This window comes from Plectropomus leopardus, chromosome 22, assembly GCF_026936395.1.
Source record: "Plectropomus leopardus strain MGB_pleo_1.0 chromosome 22, ASM2693639v1, whole genome shotgun sequence".
NCBI classification, from domain to species: Eukaryota; Metazoa; Chordata; class Actinopteri; order Perciformes; family Serranidae; genus Plectropomus; species Plectropomus leopardus.
In genome coordinates, this window is record NC_142197.1 from 4,519,816 (window position 1) to 4,540,820 (window position 21,005).

The 21,005-nt window shown below is 36.3% G+C and overlaps 1 protein-coding gene across 1 annotated transcript; it reads left to right on the top strand.

Annotated features, from left to right (window-relative positions):
- Positions 1–48: 48 nt before the first annotated feature.
- LOC121961491 (tetraspanin-8-like) lies at positions 49–20,507 on the top strand. The gene is made up of 8 exons (XM_042511497.2): positions 49–206; positions 13,817–13,879; positions 13,992–14,111; positions 16,410–16,484; positions 16,572–16,667; positions 17,790–17,900; positions 18,011–18,094; positions 19,592–20,507. The coding sequence occupies exons 1-8, from the start codon at positions 150–152 to the stop codon at positions 19,670–19,672; spliced, it is 687 nt and encodes a 228-aa protein (XP_042367431.1). The 5' UTR covers positions 49–149; the 3' UTR covers positions 19,673–20,507.
- The last annotated feature ends 498 nt before the right edge of the window (positions 20,508–21,005 follow it).

Consider the following 21,005-nt stretch of genomic DNA (forward strand, 5'->3'; position numbering starts at 1 on the left):
GGGACAGGAGGAAGGACAGAAGGGACGCACCCTCAGTGAGAGGAAACAGGTAGAGCAGGCTGGTCTTTAGGAAGCTTGTGTCAGTTGAAGGCTGCGAGTCGTGAAGTGAGGAGCTGCTGAGGAGGAAGGAATAAAGACAAATCAGAGCCATGGCTGTGAATAAATGCATCAAATACCTTCTGTTCTTCTTCAACCTTCTTTTCTGGGTGAGTCTGGAAAACAGAACTTAGTCCTTAAAGATGTTTTTTACATTATCAAACTTTTAAATACTTTGACTTCACAGGTGATGTTTGGGACAAGTGTCACAGTTTTCTTCTTATTGTTATACATAACCATGTAAAACTCACACGAATTTAGCTTTTTTCTGAGTTTTTGAGCCGCAGGTTTATTTGTCATTGCAGTTTTTTTCAACAGTTGTTCAGTTCATTGATGGGTTATTTTGGTCTTGCAGCTAAGATGTAACTTTTTTATGGAAAAACTGGCATATTATTATTATTTCTTTTTTGCTGTAATTTTTGCCTTTTTTCCATATTTTCAACTTATTTCACAACAGGTGTGAGACTTTTACTTTAGTCTTTATATGAGCTTTATTTCATTTCAAATCTTTGTGTCAGTTTCAGTCATGCAGTTTGATTTTTCTATAATTTTCGTGCATAGTTTTTACTTTTCGGTTAACGTGTGCAGCAGCTCTGCTGTGACCGCCGTCAGTCTCTCGGGGCTTTGTATTTTCTCAGCCAACCGGTCAGTAGTGTAGAACAGGTTGTGTCGGCTCTCTATTATCTCTGCCTCTCCCTCCCCAAACAAGCTCAGTTTCAGGGCGTGGCTCAGCGCTCAGCCTCGCATCACCACGCCGACATCTGCAGCCTCATATTACTCCTCCAGCCCACGACTGCATTTCATATGTTCCATGCAAATGTTGTAAACAAGATGGACAAAAACCACAGCCATTGCTTCACATTTGTCTGTTTCCTCACGCTCTCAGACGGGAGTTTCCCCTTTAAACTTAATGGCCGATGTTGGTTAATCTATAGCTCAGCTCGGTCATTCAGCACAAACCTGCCTGTGCTTGTTGTTGAAGGTTTGTTGTAACAGTGCGATAGAAATGCACATTATTGTTGTTATTATATGAGGTCGAGATGGGGAACGAGAGGAAGCAGCTCATCAGACCGGTTGTGGTGGTTTTATCAGCAATTAACACAGGAACTACAACCGCTTACAAGATTTTCGATCACTTTAGAGTCTTAATTTAAAAAAAGCAGATTGTATTTGAAGTTTACTGAATCCTACAGAGACCAGGCACTCCACTCGTAACAACAAATTCCCACCAAATGCCCTGATTTTTCACTTTAGACAATGATAAAAAAGCACATATAGGAAAAAAGACATTAGCATTTAATCTGCAGTCAGTTAATCTAATAAGAAGAATGAAGCCAACCATTTTTCACTAAATAAACCAATTTACTGCTTGTTAGAGACCAAAAAGTCCCGGTGTGGCCTGGGTGGTGGCAAAGACAACTAACAGCCTCATTTAAAGACTTTTTTGGTCACTGCAACTTTTTTTCTTTCTGTCCAAATGGACATACAGAAAAAAAGCTGCCGAAATTTTGTGGCCTTTTTTGCCAGTACAGAGAGGTTCAGGTTACCCTCCATTGTTCCACCTCCGACTCTGCAGGTGTTGTGAACAACTGCTCAGGGTCTCCAATTTGTCATTTGTAAGTTATTTATTTATAATGGGACAATGCATGTTAATCAACATTTAAACAAATGTAAATGCACCGAATTCAGCTGGGGAGCTAGTTTTCATCAGAAGTCCCTCGCCTGATGTTGATAGGCATCCAAAAATATTTTTAAAAATACAATTTAAGGATGTACTATTTAAAATGTTTTGAACAAACAACATTAAAATAGAAACACAAAGTTAAGAATATACATTACAATTTGACAAGCGAATGAAGCCCAAATAGCAGATGATGCAGGTTCAGTCTGAATACAGTCTATTTAAAATGAGGTAAAATTGGCATTGCTGGAATGTGCATTATTGTTTATTTCATTTTATTATTTTGGTCAGCTGAAGGCCTCAGTATGCTTCATATAAATACTTGTACTTGTAAATACTTCTGTATCTAAAGGCCTGGTCAATCAGAAAAGCGTTGATATAAAATTAACCAACGTACCATGGCGAAGAAAAATCTTGTAACAATAACCTCACACAGATTATTCAAAGCTGATATCTGTGCCATCATCTCCTGTCTTATAACCTCCTGTTGGTCCCAAAAATGCAAATTTGCTGGTTAAAGCTCACTTAATGCAAAACTTTTTAAAAAATTATTTTACCGCAAAATTTTGCTGCATGTTAAGATCAAATGTTATTTATCTGTAGGGGGGAATTGCTGTGCAGCAGTTGCAATAGAAAGTGGAAAGAGTGCAAATGTCAAAAGTGCAAATATAAAAGGTCAAAGATAACAATAAGGTGCGAGTCCAAAATGTTTACGGTACAATGCCAAGTTCAGGCCAAAAAATATGATCATGAAATACAAAAAGGTCATTCTCAAATGGTAACAGTAAACAGTCGACTGACATTTTCCATCATTGTCTCCATTTGCATGAAATTTGCGACAAAACTACAAAGCGACCAAATTCTCGGGGCTTCTGAGTGTGAACAGACAGAATGAATGAATATGAAAACACTTTTTTTGGAAAGCCAAGTTTGTCATAACCTGAAACAAATTTTACTCTTTAAACATTTCCTGCTGAACACAAAGACTCAACTTGACATCCGTCATCTCATCTGACTCTGAACAAAATACTAAATGCAAATATTCCAAAATGTAGCCCTTCAGTAAAAACAATTGGTTATTATAAAGCATGTATTCAACTATTTAACATGTGACTAATATCTAAGTAGTTTTTAATCACAGAAGTAAAAGAGGAACTGAAAAACACAGTACCTGAGTGCGTTTTTTTGTTTCCTGCTTGGTCAGGGTGACTAATGATGACATCATTTAAGCAACTAATCAGAAAGCATCTTGGGAAATGTAGGAACAAGACAAAAATATACAATACGTATTAAATATTGGGCAAAAAAAACTATATATACTTCAAGACAGTACTTTACATAAAAAGTGGAAAAACTTTTACTGTACTTTACATGTTTAAGGTGGACATAATGTAATGCTACTGTAATACTACTGTACTGTAAAGTTTAAATGCAGTTATGGATACGATCTTTTGAAGTCACATCGGGATTAAGACAAAAAGTTACAACAAGCTGACTTTACTGTCTTTAAGAGGCTGTGAAGCGCTCATTTGAGCTAGCCTAAGACTTCCGTTATTACTAAGTTGGCATAACTTGTCAGGAGGGGGCTTAAAAATGCTCCAAAGTTCGGCTAAATTTTGATGAAGGACCAACTTGCATGGCCGTTTTTAAGTGTTATTTTAACTCCAACCTCCACATATCTGAATGATATAATAATTAGAATAACAACTGTAACGTGAGAAACTAAACTATGTCTAACTTATATACATCAACATCTAAACATAATTCCTAAAAATCAGTTCTGGTGTTCAGGTTTTGTGTGTTTTCAGTTCTGCTTTATGAAAATTTCTCGGGGCGTCTAGATGCTTTAAACAGTACAGACGACAAGATAGGAACGCTACCAAAAAGAAGCACATGGGCGCTTTTAGTTGTCGCCTAAATCTCGCTTTGTATATTGTATTGTTTCTCAAGACATTCGTCGTGTCATTATTCTGTCATCACCACCTGAAGAAGTTACATTTTCTTAATTTAAAGGATTTTTCGGGAAGTGTTTGCTTTGATTCATCAGTTTCTCAGCCTTTCATGCTCTCTGTTATACTGACGCTCAGCTCTCTTTGCTCTCGTTAGGATTAATAACTCATAAAAGTGGAAGTGAACTTCAGGCTTCCTTTTTTTTTTGTCAACTGTCAGAAATAATCTGAACCAATCAAAATCCACCTTTACCCCTGCGTTTAAAATAAAAATAAACCTGCTGCTGCCTGCAGAGGTTATTTCAGTCCTTCTCTCATGTTCCCAGAAACGATGTTAAATCGATGTTAACTTGATTCGGACCACTCAGTGGAACATGCTGGACTTGATGTGTTTACCTAATGATGATGGTGATGATGCGGGTGTGGTGACGTTCATTTACTGTAAAGTTTTTAAGCAGCTTTTAGTTGCTAAGTGATGCTTCAACACAAAGCCATAATGAGCTCAGGAGTCAAATGTCCATTTAGTGGATGTTCCCTCAGTGTCTCATGACGGGGGAGAATACTGCGTGAACCTCGATGTCGAATTAGTTTTCCGGTCCAGAGAAAGTGTCACTGACCTTCAATCAGAGGCGGTTGTTGCACAGTTGGTACCCTGGGCTAATTTCAACATGGACTTTTTTTGTTTTTCTTTTTCAAAATTTTTTTCTCGCCAAATACACGCATCTGAAATCCTCTTGACTTTGTGGCAAGTGCCACCACTGCCCTCCATCAATATTTAACTGCAAGATAAAAGATCATCTCTTCAAATGAACACTACTTTCAGGAATTTGGAAGCCAAACGTTAATGTTAGGTTATTGACGAACTATACTGCAGTTGCATAACATAACGTCACCGCCACAGCGAGGCTGTGAGGACGTGTTTGGTGCGACTCACGAGGCAGGTTTCCATTAACCATCAAACTGCAAATTTTGAATAAAAATGGTCTTTGGGAAACAAATCATTTTTGAAAAAACTCCCATTAATTAAAAAAAAAAATTATATTCTCACATGAAGTGGTCTTTCAGGCGATTCAAAAAAAGCCATATTTTGCAAAACAGCAATGGAAACACGTTTTTTGGTTTTTCTAGGTCACATGATGCTATGGCTGTGTGCTCGTCAGAACGAACTGGCTCCGTCATGATGCAGCAGGAGCTACAGGAGCTGTTATTGCATCGGATAAGTTCAAAAGTTGAATGTATCATGTGAAAGTTTTAAATCCACAATTCCTCTGTGAAATCGTGGACTATCAGCTTCCAGAAATCCCTCATAACTGGCCGCTCACACGTATAAGGGGCTCGCCGCTCCATTATCGCTCTATAACACGCCTACATCGCCTTCGATTGGCAATAACGACAGCTAGTGCGGACGCTGCAACAGAAATAAAGCTGCCAATGTTTTAAACGTCCATCGCCATGCTTCTCGCCAAAGTCATCTCGCAATTGTGTTTAATCAACATTTTGAAAATATCACTAAAGTTTTGTGTAAATCTGTAATAGAAACCTGCGTAATGTGATGACATCCCGTAGTGTCATTCAGCATCTGTTAGTAACCGCCTTTTTTAAGACACATAACAGCTTCACATTGGGGTATTTACTGGTGTATTTTATATATCGTAGAAAAAAAACATGAAAGTCTCTTCAGCTTTTGTTAACCACAGATCTTATTTCAGACTAACCAAAAACCTGTTCAATAAACCCACTGACTTTGAGACGATGGAACCGGAGGAGCTGAAATGCTGACAGATTCAGGTTTTAGGACTCGTTCCTGGGTTTTCTATTGTCTCGTTTTCTTTGACTCATCCATGTCAACCTCCCCCTCCATTGAGGGTCGCTCTCGCTCTTTATAACCCAGCAGTTATATGGCTGCAGATGGAGTCAGAAAACACTGAAGGCTATGTTTGGTTTTGATATCACATGCTGAAGGCATGACAAAGAATCTGGTCCTGATGAATTGGTATGAAAACACGCGGGGCGGTCCCTGGACTTTTGTTTGAGCATCACTGCCGTAGACTGATCCTTTGTTTTTATTGTGAAGGTTGAAGCTCTGCTAAAGTTAATTCCACCTTGTTAGAGGCGTTGTTGTGTAGCTGGCGGTGAAACAGGAAACTCTTCCTATTTAAATCTGCCAAGCCTCCAGTTTATTTTACAAATGACTGATGATTTTCTTCTATTGTTACTCAGCTGTCGCTCAGAGGAATCGTTGTCGCTTTCAGTTGTCAGGCTGGTTGAACCACCATACACCGTTCTGCTCTCCGTGCAAAAAACAAACCATTTCATTTTTATTTCCTTCATCATTTTATTCACACATCAAAGAAAATAGTGGTACAAAATAAAATACATTACAATAGAAGAAACATGTGATGGGGACACCCGAAAAAAGCTTCCTATAGCTATAACAATAATGTGTAAAAAAAACAAGACAAAACACATCAAAACACAACAAGCAAACAAAAAGAAACAAAATATCCCAAACGTTCATTACATCAAATCTGCATAGATCCCATAGAAGACTTTCAGCACCAAAAAACAAAAAACCTCGGCTCATCTGCTTAGAGCTTCACAACCCAATTTTATCGGTAAACAGCATCATACATAGGTTTGTATTAAGTGTCTCTTTAAATTCGTTTTGAAGACGTAAATGGAAGAAGATGTTTGTAAATTCGTATTAAATAACGTCTATTCATAAAGAGGACTTTCTTCAACCTAAAAGCATTTAGAAACATTCAAACATGCACAGGAGTCCTCTCACACATCGGACAAGCTCAAGTTTCAGGACATTACAGACAGTATGCATGTAAAGTATAACTGAATTATTGGCTTCACTTGTTTCTTTTGGCATCTTGAGACCTCTCAGTCCACCTGCTGCGGTTTCTGTGGCTTTCCAGAAAAACTGCTGCAAACGTGCCGACATCTTGTCAAACAGCAGTGCTTTCACGGCTTTTGACGGAAGAGAAATAAACAAATATGTGCAGCTCTGTCTCTGTCCATTAACGCCTGTTAGCCGAGTGCTCATACGCTCCATGAATAATAGATGCTGCTTTCAGGGACCATTCCTGCACAGGAAGTAGAAAATGGGGTTTAGCACTGCCGCAAACCACAAGTGGACAGTAGAAGTAAATTGCAGTAGAAGATTGTCGTGGTTGCTGGATTTTACTTTCAGAAGCAAAAGTAAAAATGAGTGAGCAGAGAGTTTAAATTAAGCAAAACAGTTTTTTTTAAAAACAGTTTTATTCTCCCTCTCCTCATTAGAAATAAGCCAAGGCGAATCATTTTTATTGTTGCTGTCACTCTTTTGGTGTTAGAGCGGCTCCTCTTGGTCTCGTTTGGGGTTTTGCTTTATGGGTTTGTCGTTAACTTCTTTTCCTTTCTTATTTAAAAACTTATAATGCCACTTCATTTTGTCATTTTGCAACCGGCTTGCTTGATTCTCTGAGGATGGGGTGATTGCTCACTGTATGTTGTGGGATTTGGTGTTGGATGTATCCAAAAACATTAGAGTAGCAAAATAGATCGAAAAAAAGTAAATAAGGACAAAACGTTTTTTCTTCTCACACATACAGGCTATTGCACCGGTGCAGCAACAGTAATGCAACATTTGTGTTGCGCTGTAGCCCTGGCTGTGTTTTCAGCTTTTTAGCCAAAGGTTTGTTTTTTAGAGACCTGTTTTTGTTTTTTTTAAATAGATTTTATTGTTTTTTTTTAACTTAACAGCACAGTGCTCTCCACATACACAAATGCATCTCAAATTAAAATAAGCAGACAAATAACAATAACAGTAACAATAATGATAATAATAAAAAAAGGACAATAATCAAAAAAGGAAAAATAAAGAAAGTTGAAAAAGGCAGATTCATTCATTCACTCGTGCTGTTAGTCTTTCTTAGGGTGACACGATACATGTTTACGGTGCCACTACCTGACTGAGGAGCGACCTGTTATTCTTCCTGCGGAGATAGTGTCATGAAAAACGATTATTTTTACCGAGACATCGCTGCATTTCTTGCTGTGACAGTGCCACAAAAAGTGGTTGTCTTTTTTACTGAAACATTGCTGAGTTTTCTGCCATGACAGTGCCACCAAATCTGTGGATTTTAACCCTAAATGAGTGTTTTTTGTGCCTAAACCAACCACACGTTTACCACAGTTGTTGAAGAAACATAAAGAAGCGTAAACTTTTAACGTATCCGCGACATAATGACGTACTAATGTAACAAATCCACGGTTTGCAGAAACATTTAATGCATTTATTCTGGAGTTTTGGTTGTTTCTTTGGACCCGAGAATCTCTATCACCATTGTTAAAAATGAAGCCTCCACTTTAATATAGTTTATAGACTGATTTGGTGAATAATCTAAGTGAAAGATTGACTTTCCAGAACTCCTGACACACTTTTTTAATCATTTGTTGCAGTCTGCTTCATGCTGATGTCTAAGTAAAGACAAAAACTGTCAGTCAACAGTTGTGCAGCCTGCGAGAGACGGCGCCTCAAAGGCTGTAGACCCTGGGGGTTGTCTTTGACAGGCTCAGTGAGCTCATAACTTTACACATCCTGCCTGATGTGTGTGTGTGTGTGTGTGTGTGTGTGTGTGTGTGTGTGTGTGTGTGTGTGTGTGTGTGTGTGGTTATGACACAATAATGCTCCGATGAATTTTCAACAAATCCAGCAGATACGTTTTTTTTTTTTTATCTCAGTTACACAATGAATTGTTGCCACTGCCTTAACCGCTGCCTGTGAGTCACAGCTGAGGAACGAAACGCCCACTCTCGGTTAAACGGAAAGAATGAGCACCACATTATTATTATGATTACCACAATGTTTATGAGTTATTACCCAAGAGTGAAAAATACTCGGTGTGCGGTTAACAATCGTGACATCAGCATCACAGTTTTGTTTCATCTACAGGAAGCCATCAGGGACACAAAGGCTCAGGGGACATGAGTATAAGTTAATGATTGAGAGAAAGAGGATGTGAATCTACACAAACTCTGCGTCCATGTAACCAGTGCACAGATATCCCTCCTCCCCCCACAGCGAAACTCCGCCGCATGACGCAAATTGATGCAAAACACGTTATCCAGCAGAGTTTTGCAGGCTCTCAAGACTGTTGCTCGAACTTCAGGCTATACTTCAGCATTTGGACGCAAAGAGTATAGATGTAGATCCAGAGAGTATTGCGCCACTTTGTCTCTCTAAAAGACCAAAATACGATCAAACTGTGAAACTAGGCAAAGCGGATTGAATAGAAATCAAGATAATGTTACTGTATTGCCCGTTTCTCACCTAAAATATTCTTAGCAAGGTTCCCACTGTCATGGAAAAAACTGGAAAAGTCACAATCTCATTTTACAGGCCTGGACAAGTCATGGAATCTTTAGAAGTCATTGAAAGTTTTGGAAGAGTCATTGAATTATGTGCAGTGAAGTTAATTGTTACAGTAATCATAGATAACCTTCCATGTAATGTTAGACAAACATAGATTATTATAAAGAGCTTGCTGTTTAATTTTCGGTGTTTGGAGTTTGCTAATGGTCATTAAATTTTATCACAGGTCCTTGAAAAGTCATGGAAAAGTTTAAAAATGTTGTCAATGAAAATGTGTCAGAACCCTATTTTAGGAGCATATTTAAGGTCCTGTAAAACTGTAAAAGTTTGTGAACAAAAAGTTAATTTTATTGTAGATGCATATCCGTTCCAAATATCTGATATTGGTCTTATTAACTACAAATAATTGGTATTGCTATTGATCCTGAAAAACCAATATTGGTCGACCTCTGCTTTACAGCCTCATGGCGGTGGAGACGCAACTGACCTGTAGTTTGTTTATATTCTAACATCAGCTTAATACTTCTGGCGATTTAATTTAGGCTTCATCCTGAAAGTGGTGTTCATTTGTGAAGATTATCAAATGAACAAAACTTTTAAGTATCATAAACATTTTTACCACCATGGAGCTTATTTTCTGCAATAATCCCAAATCCAATGGAAAAATCCCACAGGCTTTTAGACGGTGGAACCAGAGCGACACAAACGTCTGTCAGCCAACAAAAAAAAAACTCTGTAACTTTCACCCCAATTAACTTTATTCGAACCACCCTGTCAAAGTTATAATTTTAAATGTCTAAATCATAAACCCAGTTATAATCCTGATCAGCTGTAATCCAGCTTCGATGCCTCAGCTGTTGGTTCAGAGCCAGCGTGCAGCTGCGAGCTCAAAGGGTGTGTTTGTTCTCCTGACCTGCTGAGGGCCGTGATGTTATGTCGCTCTGCAGGTTTTGCATTGTGTGTGTGTGTGTGTGTGTGTGTGTGTGTTTGTTTGTGTGTGTGTGTGTGTGTGTGTGTGTGTGTGTGTTTGTTTGTGTGTGTGTGTGTGTGTGTGTGTGTGTGTTCGTGTTACAGTGACTCAGGTCTGAATCCCTCAGCTTTGCTCAGCAGATGTTTACGTGATAACAAAGATCCACAGCTCGTTACGGAGGCTTTTCACTCAGTGTTTGTTTGCGTTTTTGTGACGCGCCCTAAAGCGATAGCAACCGACTTTAAATGTAAACACTAGTTTTGTGTGTGTGTGTGTGTTTTTTCCAGCGATAAAGCGGGATATCACTCCTTTACTATACAATCTCATATCCAGTAATTGAAAGTCAAAGTATTATCCCTACACAATAAAAGTACTCGGCCACAGTAAAAGTCCTGCACTGAAAATGTTCTCTTGGTAAAAGTATTTAAGCATAATCAGTAAAATGCAGTTAAAAGTATAAAACTGTCTCCTGCGACTGTTACTGCTGTAACATTATTTCCAATACTTTCCGATTGTTAACATATTACTAAGACATTACAATTATTAACATTCAAAGGAAACTTTTTTAAGGATAAAACCGTGAAAAATGACTTCAACCATCAAGAAGTTTCACATGAATTTTCTGTCAGTTGACCGGTTTCAGTTGGACTGTTGAAGTACAAGTACCTCAAAACTGCATCCCACCACTTTTAAAAGGTTTCCTGTTCATCGTCGCTTTTCCACGACTTTTTTTGCTTTATCTAAGTATCAGAAGAAAATTTAAATAACTGTATTTTACAAGCAACCAAAAAAACAGAACTTCATCTTTTAAATCTGTTGTGAGTAGCAGTGTGATCCTGAACATTTGGCACAGTTTTCGTTTTTGGTGTCTTCAAACCTTCACTGTATGAGGGCCGACGTCTCAACAACAAACCCAGTTTGGGCAGATTGATGGAGGTTTTTCCTCAGGCGGTGTTTCCACCTGCAGGCTTTGTGTTTGACAGTCAAACAACCTGAAACTGGCTGTCCTGCTAACTGTCAACGTTTGCCCACTTTGGGAGCTGAATTTTAAAATGTTTCCTCAAAAACTGAATGATGTGAAAGACACTTCAAGTTAAACCATTACCCAAAAACCTTAAACATGTCAACTATCTACAATCAGTCTTTTTATAATCAAATAAGATTCTAAAGCTTATTAACATTAAACTAAATTTCTCTATTTATTTAAATTTTGGGTTATTTCAATGTTATTTTAATGGATTAATATACTTATCAAATATAAATAAATTGTTTGAAATATCAAATTTAAATAATATACTCTGTCTTTTCTTTTTTACTCAAAGCTTAGATAATAAATTGGGTTCTTTGGAGAGAAGTGTGCAGATGTTTTGACGAATTTTCCAAATTATTAGTGCAGAAAAGAAGTCAAAAGTTGAGGACCTATTAAGGTCATACTTGTATTTTGGCTTCCCACTAGAACATGTTGACATGCTTTAATGTTTTAGCGCCTTTCTTTTAAACACCCCCCTCCTGAAAAACCCAAAAAAGCTGAAAAAGTCTGCTCTGATTGGCCGAGTATCTCTGCACCATCAGAAATAAGCAGCATCTGCTCATTAAATGCACACAGTCTTTTACAAAATAGAAGTACAATGTCGGTAAAACACATAGTATTCATGTTTATTTCCCTGTGCAACAAACACAGGTGGTTAGATTTAGAAAAAAAACACTCATCATTCATATGGTATTGCCATAAAATTCTGCAGTACAATATTTCTAATGAGTTCAGTATTATACAAAGTATCTCAAATTGTCTTGACATTGACGGACTGCATTAAAATATTGTTGCATTCATTTTCAAATGATAAAAACAAAATAAAAACATTTTTCACAGGTTCAAATTAAAGATCTACAACTTTTTAAAATCACTCCAAAATTCTCTCAAATTTTGGATTCAAATTTGTTAAAATCCTTGTTGCTGAGCACTTCTCCTTGTCTGATATAATCCACTCACAGGGGCGGCATATCAAGCTGCTGATTACACAGCTCCGTTAATACTCAGGTGTGTAGCGGGACGTTCACAATAAAAGACGACAGTAAAATGTGCAGTTTGATCCCATAACTCAGCGACACAGATGAATCGTACCGTCGCGCAGACACAACACTTTATATCTAACTTTCATTACTTCTGGTGATGATGCTCTTAAATCTACCAAACCTGTCAGGTGGATTATAATAGAAAAGAAAAAGAGCTCACTGACAAAGATTTTAACAAATACATGAAATAAATTAGAAATATGTCTGTTTGGCATAAAAAAAATCTTCAGTCTTTAACTTAAACCTATGAAAAATGGGAGCAAAAACAAAAGTGTTAACAGTTTTGTTCAGTATAAATTCTATAATAAAGGAGCCATTCTGCACGAGTACCTTTACTTCTGATACTTTAAGTACATTTTGCAGATGATACTTCTGTACTTCTAAGTAAAAAATGTGAAAACATTTTACTTGTAATGAAGCATTTTTATTCTTTCTGTTTATATTCCTTCTTTCACTTTAGTAAAAACAGGGATGTTATATTTTTACTTTTACTTTAATAAAAGCAGGAATGTTGTATTTGTACTCGTACTTAATTAAAATTAGGAATGTTGCATTCCTGCTTTTACTTTAAAGTTTGAATGTTATCTTTCTTCTTTTACTTAAATACAGTAGAAATGTTGTGTTTCTGCTTTTACAGTATTAGAGGTAGGAATGCTGTATTTCTATTTGTACTTGAGGTAAGATGTGAGTACTTCTTTCAGCAGTACTGAGGCTGAGGTTTTTACTGATTAGTCAAAAGTAGATCAGCAGAGCGTGACCGCACTGGTTTCACTGGTCAGGTGTGTGTTTGCAGGTGTGACTCAGTAAAATCCTGGACACACTGTTATTTATTCAGGCTCCTGAATAAAAGTCGCACTGAGTTCAGGGCGTGGTGTGTGTGTGTGTGTGTGTGTGTGTGTGTGTGTGTGTGTGTGTGTGTGTGTGTGTGTGTGTGTGTGTGTGTGTGTGTGTGTGTGTGTGTGTGTGTGTGTGTGCGTGCGTGCGTGCGTGCGTGCGTGTGCACTGACATTGTAAGCACAGAGGTCACGTCCTCCGCTTGTTTTTTTACGTTTGTTTCTGTTCATTCGGAGGTTGAATGAATCATTCAGCATTTTTTCTTCACCGCAGCCTTTAGAGCTTATTCATAGAATATAAAAAAATATTTTTCGAAATATAACACAAAGTAAAATAAACACTGTGACATCGATGGAAAATACGGACATCATATCAAAGAGAATGAAATAGAGAAGTTATGTGTGGGACTGCAACTAATGATTATCTGCCTGTTGGATTTTGAGACACATTTGTGAAGTTGACATTGAGGAGTTTGAGTTTCAGCAGATTTTTATTATTTTTTTCCACCCAGATGACTCCAAAGTCTCCACAATAAATGATTTTTGCACATTTTGTATTTACTTAAAAACTATATATATATAGCACACCAATACATGTGATACAATGCATTTCTCATAGATTAAGGAGAGAAAGAAAAACACACAAACAAAAGAAAAACAAATTAAAATACATCTTATCTCCCCTAAAACAGTCCATAGATCCATAGAAGAATTAAGTCAGTCCTTCATAAAATCATTTACATGCCATCATACATTTATCTGTTCACCAAAAAAATGCAACAAAAGTGGCAGAAGAAAAACAAAAAGAAGCAACAAATTGTATTTACGTTTGGTTCCTCTGTGTTTCTGCAGATTAGTGGTCTCATCATTCTGGGCGTCTCCATCTACCTGAAAGTCAGCAAGGACAAAAACCAGGTGAGATCACAGTCTGACTCCACATCAGCAAAGATGCAGATTATTATCATTATTTTTGGGTTATTTTTCTGCTCTCACTCGTCTAACACGCTGATTTCCTGTCTTCTACCAGATCACAGATGAAGCTCTTCCCGGGATCGACCTGATGATCGCCATCGGCGTGATCATCATGGTGCTGGGCTTCCTGGGCTGCTGCGGGGCCATCAGAGAGAACCGCTGCATGCTGCTGCTGGTGGGTGTCATCACTTCACTCTTACAGACTACACGATGACTTTTTATGACTTTTTTTGGGACATGCAGTACTTTCATTTTTAATATTTTCATGACATACTGTATTGTTTTTTTTATAACTTTTTTAAATGGACTATTCTATATTTTTTGTTTTGTTTTGTTTTTTTACATACTAAATTATTAATTTTTAATTATTTTTTTTAATACACACTATACTATGACTTAATAATTGATTTCCCCTATTCATTATTCTGACTTTAAATGACATTTGACAAACTATACTATGACATTTTTTACAACATAAAATACCATGATTTTTTGACTTTTTTTGTCATGATGTACTGTGACATTTAAAAAAAATTTCGACATACAATACCATGATTTTTATGACATTTTTAATATACTACACTATGACATTTTTTACAACAATTTTTGACATACTATACTATGACTTTTTTTGACATGCAATACTATGATGAAATTTTTTTTAAAAAATCTTGTTAAAAATCTTTTTACTGAAACTTTTAGGAAAAACTTTAGGACTTTTAATTAATTAATTTCCATGATTTTTTTTACATGCAATTTTATGATTGTTTTTATTAAATATTTTAACATACTATAGTATGACTTATTATGCCATTTTTAGACACACTATACTATGACATTTTTTACATACATTATTGTGTCAAAAATGTTAGAAAAGTTCATAGTATTGTATATCAAAAAATGTCCTACATTTTTTTTTCACCATTCAATATTTTTATTACATTTTTTCAATACACTATACTATGGCATTTTTACCTGACATACAATGACATTTTTCGGTATTCTTATTAACATAGGAAAACCATTACTTTAAAAAAAAACAACATTTATGCTATGATTTTTTGTAACATATGATTTAAAAAAAAAGAAGTAGGATACCATGACTTTTTCCTGATTATTTAAAAAAAAAAAATTTTTATTCGCAAAAATAGCATCAGAACAATAACTCGTGTTGTCGGAGTCTGTCTGGACCCCCCCCTTCAGTCGGCACTACATGGACTATTCCATGATGCGCATCACCGTACTGCGCAGCGCTTATGCGGAAATGATTCTAGCGCGGAGATTCAATTCATGTAAACAAAACACGACAGAGACAGAGATTAGTGGAGATAAACCATGAAGCGAAGCTACGAGAGCGGTTCACAGAAAAAGAGGAAGAAAGAGAAAAAAGAGGAGTTTTTTTTAACCAAACCTGCCAAAGGTATCCACCTTTGTCAAAGCATTGCCGGTTTCGCGCCAAAAAGTGATCGTCTGCCAGAAACTGATCAAACAGTCGCGGCAGGTAAATACACGTAACTTTCTGTCCGCGGTAAGAGCATAGGTATGTCTTTGTGAAACTTCAACGTTTCTTGAAAACCAATTTTTACGTGTTTGCGATTTATAGTTTGATCAGACATTTACGCGATTATTGACAATGTTGTTCCTGTTGTTTGTATGTTTAATATCTCTAAAATCGTGTTTACATTATATCACCTGCTCCGTGCTCGAGATTATAACTCCACTCCTTTTTACCTCCTTTTACCTTTAAAGAGCCAATACAACACATACAAATCTGCCAAAACGTGATTGCAGCTCCTATCTTTTCACTTAAAGGTTGTTTTTGCCTCAAAGCCACTTGATTTCATTCACAGTCGTTATATTTATATAACGACTTTATATACGACAAATTAAAGCTCACCCAGTCCCCTTTTACCTGTATAAATACCTTTAAAGGGCAAATGCAATGCATAAAATGCAATTTCTTACTTGCCAAAAAGTGATTGCAGCTGCTATGTTGTTACTGAAAGGTTGTTTCTGTCTCAAAATGACTAGATTTAATTCTTGGGGGTTGTATTTGAGTAATTGCAATCACTCGAGTCATTTTGACCTATGTAAATACCTTTAAAAGACAAATGCAATGCATAAAATGCAATTTCATACTTGCCAAAAAGTGATTGCAGCGCCTATCTTGTCACTGAAAAGTTGTTTCTGCCTCATAATCACTTGATTTCATCCATAGTGAATGTATATTTGACAGACTGTAGTTCACCTGACCCTCTTTTACCAGTTTAAATACCTTTTAAAAGACCAATCCAACAAATAAAATGCAGTTTCATACTAACCAGAAAGTGATTGCAGCTCGTATCTTGTTACTGAAAGATGTTTCTGCCTCAATATGATTAAATTACATTTGGAAAATGTAATTGTCATCTGTATATAATTACAGGCTCAGAAAATCAACCCTGCTTGTTTTTTATCCCCTCTGTTCCTTCAGTTCTTCATCAGCCTCCTCATCATCTTCATCCTCCTGCTGGCGGCGGGTATCTTGGCAGCTGTGGATGAGAAGAAGGTAAAACAGGAAGTGATGGTGTCACTGTAGTCTCGTGAGTTGACTGGATCAGATTTAATGTTCGTTTGTTCGTTTGTTTGTGTGCAGGTGTCGGACTGGGTGAAGGAGCGCTTGGAAAAGTACCTCCCACTGTCAGACCAACCAGATAATGTGAAGGAAGATCTGGAGAAACTGCAGAAGGAGGTAACACACACACACACACACGCACGCACACACACACACACACACACACACACACACACACACACAAACACTGCCAAAGAAGAAAACTTTATTAAACTTTATATTAAAAATGATAAGATAAATAATTAGCGAATGTAAAATACAAATATTGAGCACAGGAGTAATTCAATTTATTGATTCATGTGCTGTTTGTGTGTAAAAATATGCTATTTTTGAGGATTTTTTATCCAAATTACAGCTCATACATTAACTATTTGTTCGTTTTAAATACATTATTCTATCACTAACATCTTATATGCAATCAGCTTTGATGACAATTGATGTCTAATTACTTTAACCAAACATACATTCAATTAAAGAACAATTTAACATGAAATACTGAGTGATTTAATCTCAATGTTGGTTCATTTTTGGTTTTTGACGCCTGCTTTGTGGGACGAGACTCACTAGAGGGCGTACATTCATCACACAGCCACCAAGTAACAACAGAAATATGTTTTATTATTCCTGTCATCCCTGTTTGGTTTGTTCTGTTGATGTGATCTGATTTGTTTTCCTTTACAGAGAGCCACAAGAAGTGTTTTAAAACCGTTGATTGACAGTAAACAATAAAGTTTTTGTGTTTTTACATTTTTACACGGTCTCTGGGATCCTTAATATGTTGCGGTCTCTGTTGAGTAGGGCTGCACCTAACGATTATTTTTTTTATGGATTATTTTTTCAATTAATCGGTTAATCTACCGATTATTTTTTAATTGATATAATAATATAATAATTGTTACCACAAATTGTGAAAAGTACAATCACCCACATGTTAAGATGGCATCTTCAAATTTTTTTATTTTATTTTATCAGACAAAACATGAGGACAAATATATTCAGGTTTGTAGCTCAGTCTCACAACTTGAAAAGCTGAAATCGAAGAATATCTGTAAATTTGTGCTTTAAAATGTACTAAAAGGATCGATTATAGTAAACTTGCAGATTTATTTTCACTTTGGCTCTAAAATTACTGAATTAAAGCTCCAGTGTGGCGATATTTGGGGTTCTGGGTAAACTCTTACAGGCTCACAGGAATTTTCGAAGTTAACAGCTTGATCTTGTGTCGTATTTTTCTTCCAGCTGAAGTGCTGCGGTCTTGTGAACGGACAGTCGGACTGGGTCAAAGTTCCCGAGTCCTGCCGCTGCAACGCCACAGAGTCAAGCTGCAATGCAGGCACCTACTACAGCACGGTGAGAGCAGAATATTTTCAATAATCACGGAAAATATCCGTTGTTGGTCAAAATTTAAGTCAAAACGTGTGATTTACGGCATGATATAATGTCCTGGTTTCCTCCTGCAGCCGTGCTCTGAGCAAATCATCAAGCTGATGGAGAAACACATGGAAGTGACGCTGGGAATCGCCTTCGCCATCGCCATCCTGCTGGTAAGAACACGCAGAAACTGCTGCTAAACATACAAATACTGCAGAGTGAAAGTAAAAGTATCTGAGTTCGTATTGATAAGGCGTAACACTGAAACTGCGAGCTCAGAAACAGACGCATTTAATTCAGTTTTATACTCCGATACATTGAAAGGGAAATATCGCACTGCGTGTACTTCTTTACAGACTCAGATTTTGAATACAAACACTGAATAAAAATCGATTGGTGAATCATGATGTATTAACAAAGGTTGGAAACATATAAAGTAATAAACATGAGGTCCATTTTTAACAGCTACGGCATCAAAGTGTGAAAAAATACAACTGTATGACTTTAAAAAACTGTTCTTTCACATACTATACTATGACTTTTTGGACTTTGGATTTTTTGTTTCCATTTTTTTACAGTTTTCTCAACATACTTGCTTTCACTTTTTGTCAACATAAACATATACACAATAATTAGCCGTAAAAAAATCAACATACCATGACTTTTTAAAGTTTCTCGTCTTTTTTTTGGCTGCAGTATGAATTTTGTACGTCATTTTCAAAAGATATTTATTCTAAGATTTGTTTATGCCATTTTGGGCGACACACTGTACGAAACTTTTTTGTGCTATTTTGGACAACCTACTTAAGTATGATTTTTTTGTGTACTTTTGGACTACATACTGTAATATAAGCTATTTGGATGACCTCCTATAGTATAATGTTTTTGCTGTTTTTGAAGATATGCTTTACTGTGACTTTCTTGTGTCATTTTGGACATCGTATAATACGACATCTTTACAATATTTTGGACGTGATACTGTAGCATGACTTTTTCCTGTTATTTTGGACATCATGCTATAGTATGATGAGTTCATGCTATTTTGGAAAGCATACTGTACTATGACTTTTTCATAGTATTTTGGATGGAACAGTAAAATTTGATGTTTTAATGCTTTTTTGGACAACATAGTATAATATTTTTTGTTTTATTTTGGAGGACATATTAAACTATGATGTTTTTATTCTACTTTGGATGACATGGTATACTATGAATTTTTCCTTCCATTTTTGACGACATACTACTTTATGACTTTTCGTGTTATTTTGGACAACATACTATACTTTGATGATTTGATGCTGTTTTGGTAGTCATACTATGATGTTTTTATGCTATACTATACTGTAATGATTTAAGCTATTTTGGTCGACAGTATAGTATGACTTTTTCGTAGTATTTTCATACTAAACTGATGTTTAGTATGAAGGCATGCTATACTATGACATTTCTGTGCTATTTTTGACAACTATACTATGACGCTTTTTAATAATTTTGGACCTCATAGAATACTAATCTTTAATGCTTTTACTCAACACACTGCGCTCTTACTCTTTTCAGTATTTTACTTAAATTAACCATTTTAGTCAGATTTGATGATTTACAACACAATGAAACTACATTACATCAACTATGGTGCTTGTTTTAAAATATCTTGTGTTTTTTCTCCACAGATTTTTGGCATGGTCTTCGCGATGATCCTGTACTGTCAGATTGGCAGGAAGGACGGTGCCACAAGTGCCAACACAGCCTGAACACGCACTCGTGGCCCCACCCCCCTCTCTGCCTGGCAATGGCTCGCGAGCAATGCCCAACAGCCCGTGTAACCTCAGTGCTACTGTAAAACAACCTGTGCTTTCACCTGTGGAGGAAGATGCAGATATTTGCTTAAAAAACAGGCCTTAAATACAGGTAATACACAGCCTGGTTTGTACTGTATGGAGTCTCAATAGTGATAAAAGTGAAATATGTAAGTATATTAAGAAATTATGCAGAATGTAAACAAGTAGATTTAACTTGTGTTCCTTAATCTTTACTGAAAACCTTTTAGGGTCATAGTTCACGCCTTGGTATTACAGAACAAAATTTAGGAAGAATTTTTGTTGTGTGGGGCTTCATATGTATTGAAATCAATTATTATGACAAACCAAAAATACAAGGTAAGATTGTAAAAAAAAAATTAAATGTCACAAGTTTGGTTAATCTTAAATATTATTCCTGGAAATTCTTGGAAAATGTTGCAAACTCATTAGTCTACACATCTTTTTAGCCAAGCTCTCCTTTTTTTTTTTTTTTACAGAGTTTAAACTGTCCTGCATTAACGTGGAAGAGGCTTAAAATTATGATTAATAATAGTTTTTAGTTATTTCTGCAATGCCTTGTTTAATTTGTTTTAGATGCAGGAAGGGACAGATGTTGTTATCAAACACTGCTATTGCTGTCTGTCACATCTGTTGCCATTTTCGGAAAAGTTGTGATGTCTCCTCATGCTGTTCAAGAATTACTCTAAGAATTGTTCACGTAAACAATATACTTTAATACAATGTTATTGCCATTTTAAAATAAAACCTCAAATTAAATATCTTACAATTCGAATTGTGATTTTTGTTTTGCTGTTTTGGACAACATGCTATGCTCTTATTGTATGTAGAGCATGTCAAAAAAAGGGCGGAAAACAACATAGAATAGCACGTCGAGACAATAACAACAGCATGCTGTTCTGTTGTATTCAGCACTTTTTATTACATGTAATATTTTTACCTTTTTTGCCATACTATGCAACTTTTGGTTGCTTTTTCGACTAAAATGTGCTTCATAGTGTAGGACGTTGAAAAAATGACCAAAAACGTGTTTTAGCATGTCAAAAAATGAATAATAAATGGCAAAAAATGTTAAAATACAACACGTCGGAAAAAAAGGCTGAACACACCATAGAACAGCATGTTGAGACATAATATACTGAAGCATGTTTAAGAATCGACTAAAAACAACCCAAAACTTCATGTTTTAGCATGTTGAAAAAATGACCAAAGATTTGCCAAACTATACTATACGATTTTCGGTCATTTTTTAAACACCCTTTATTTT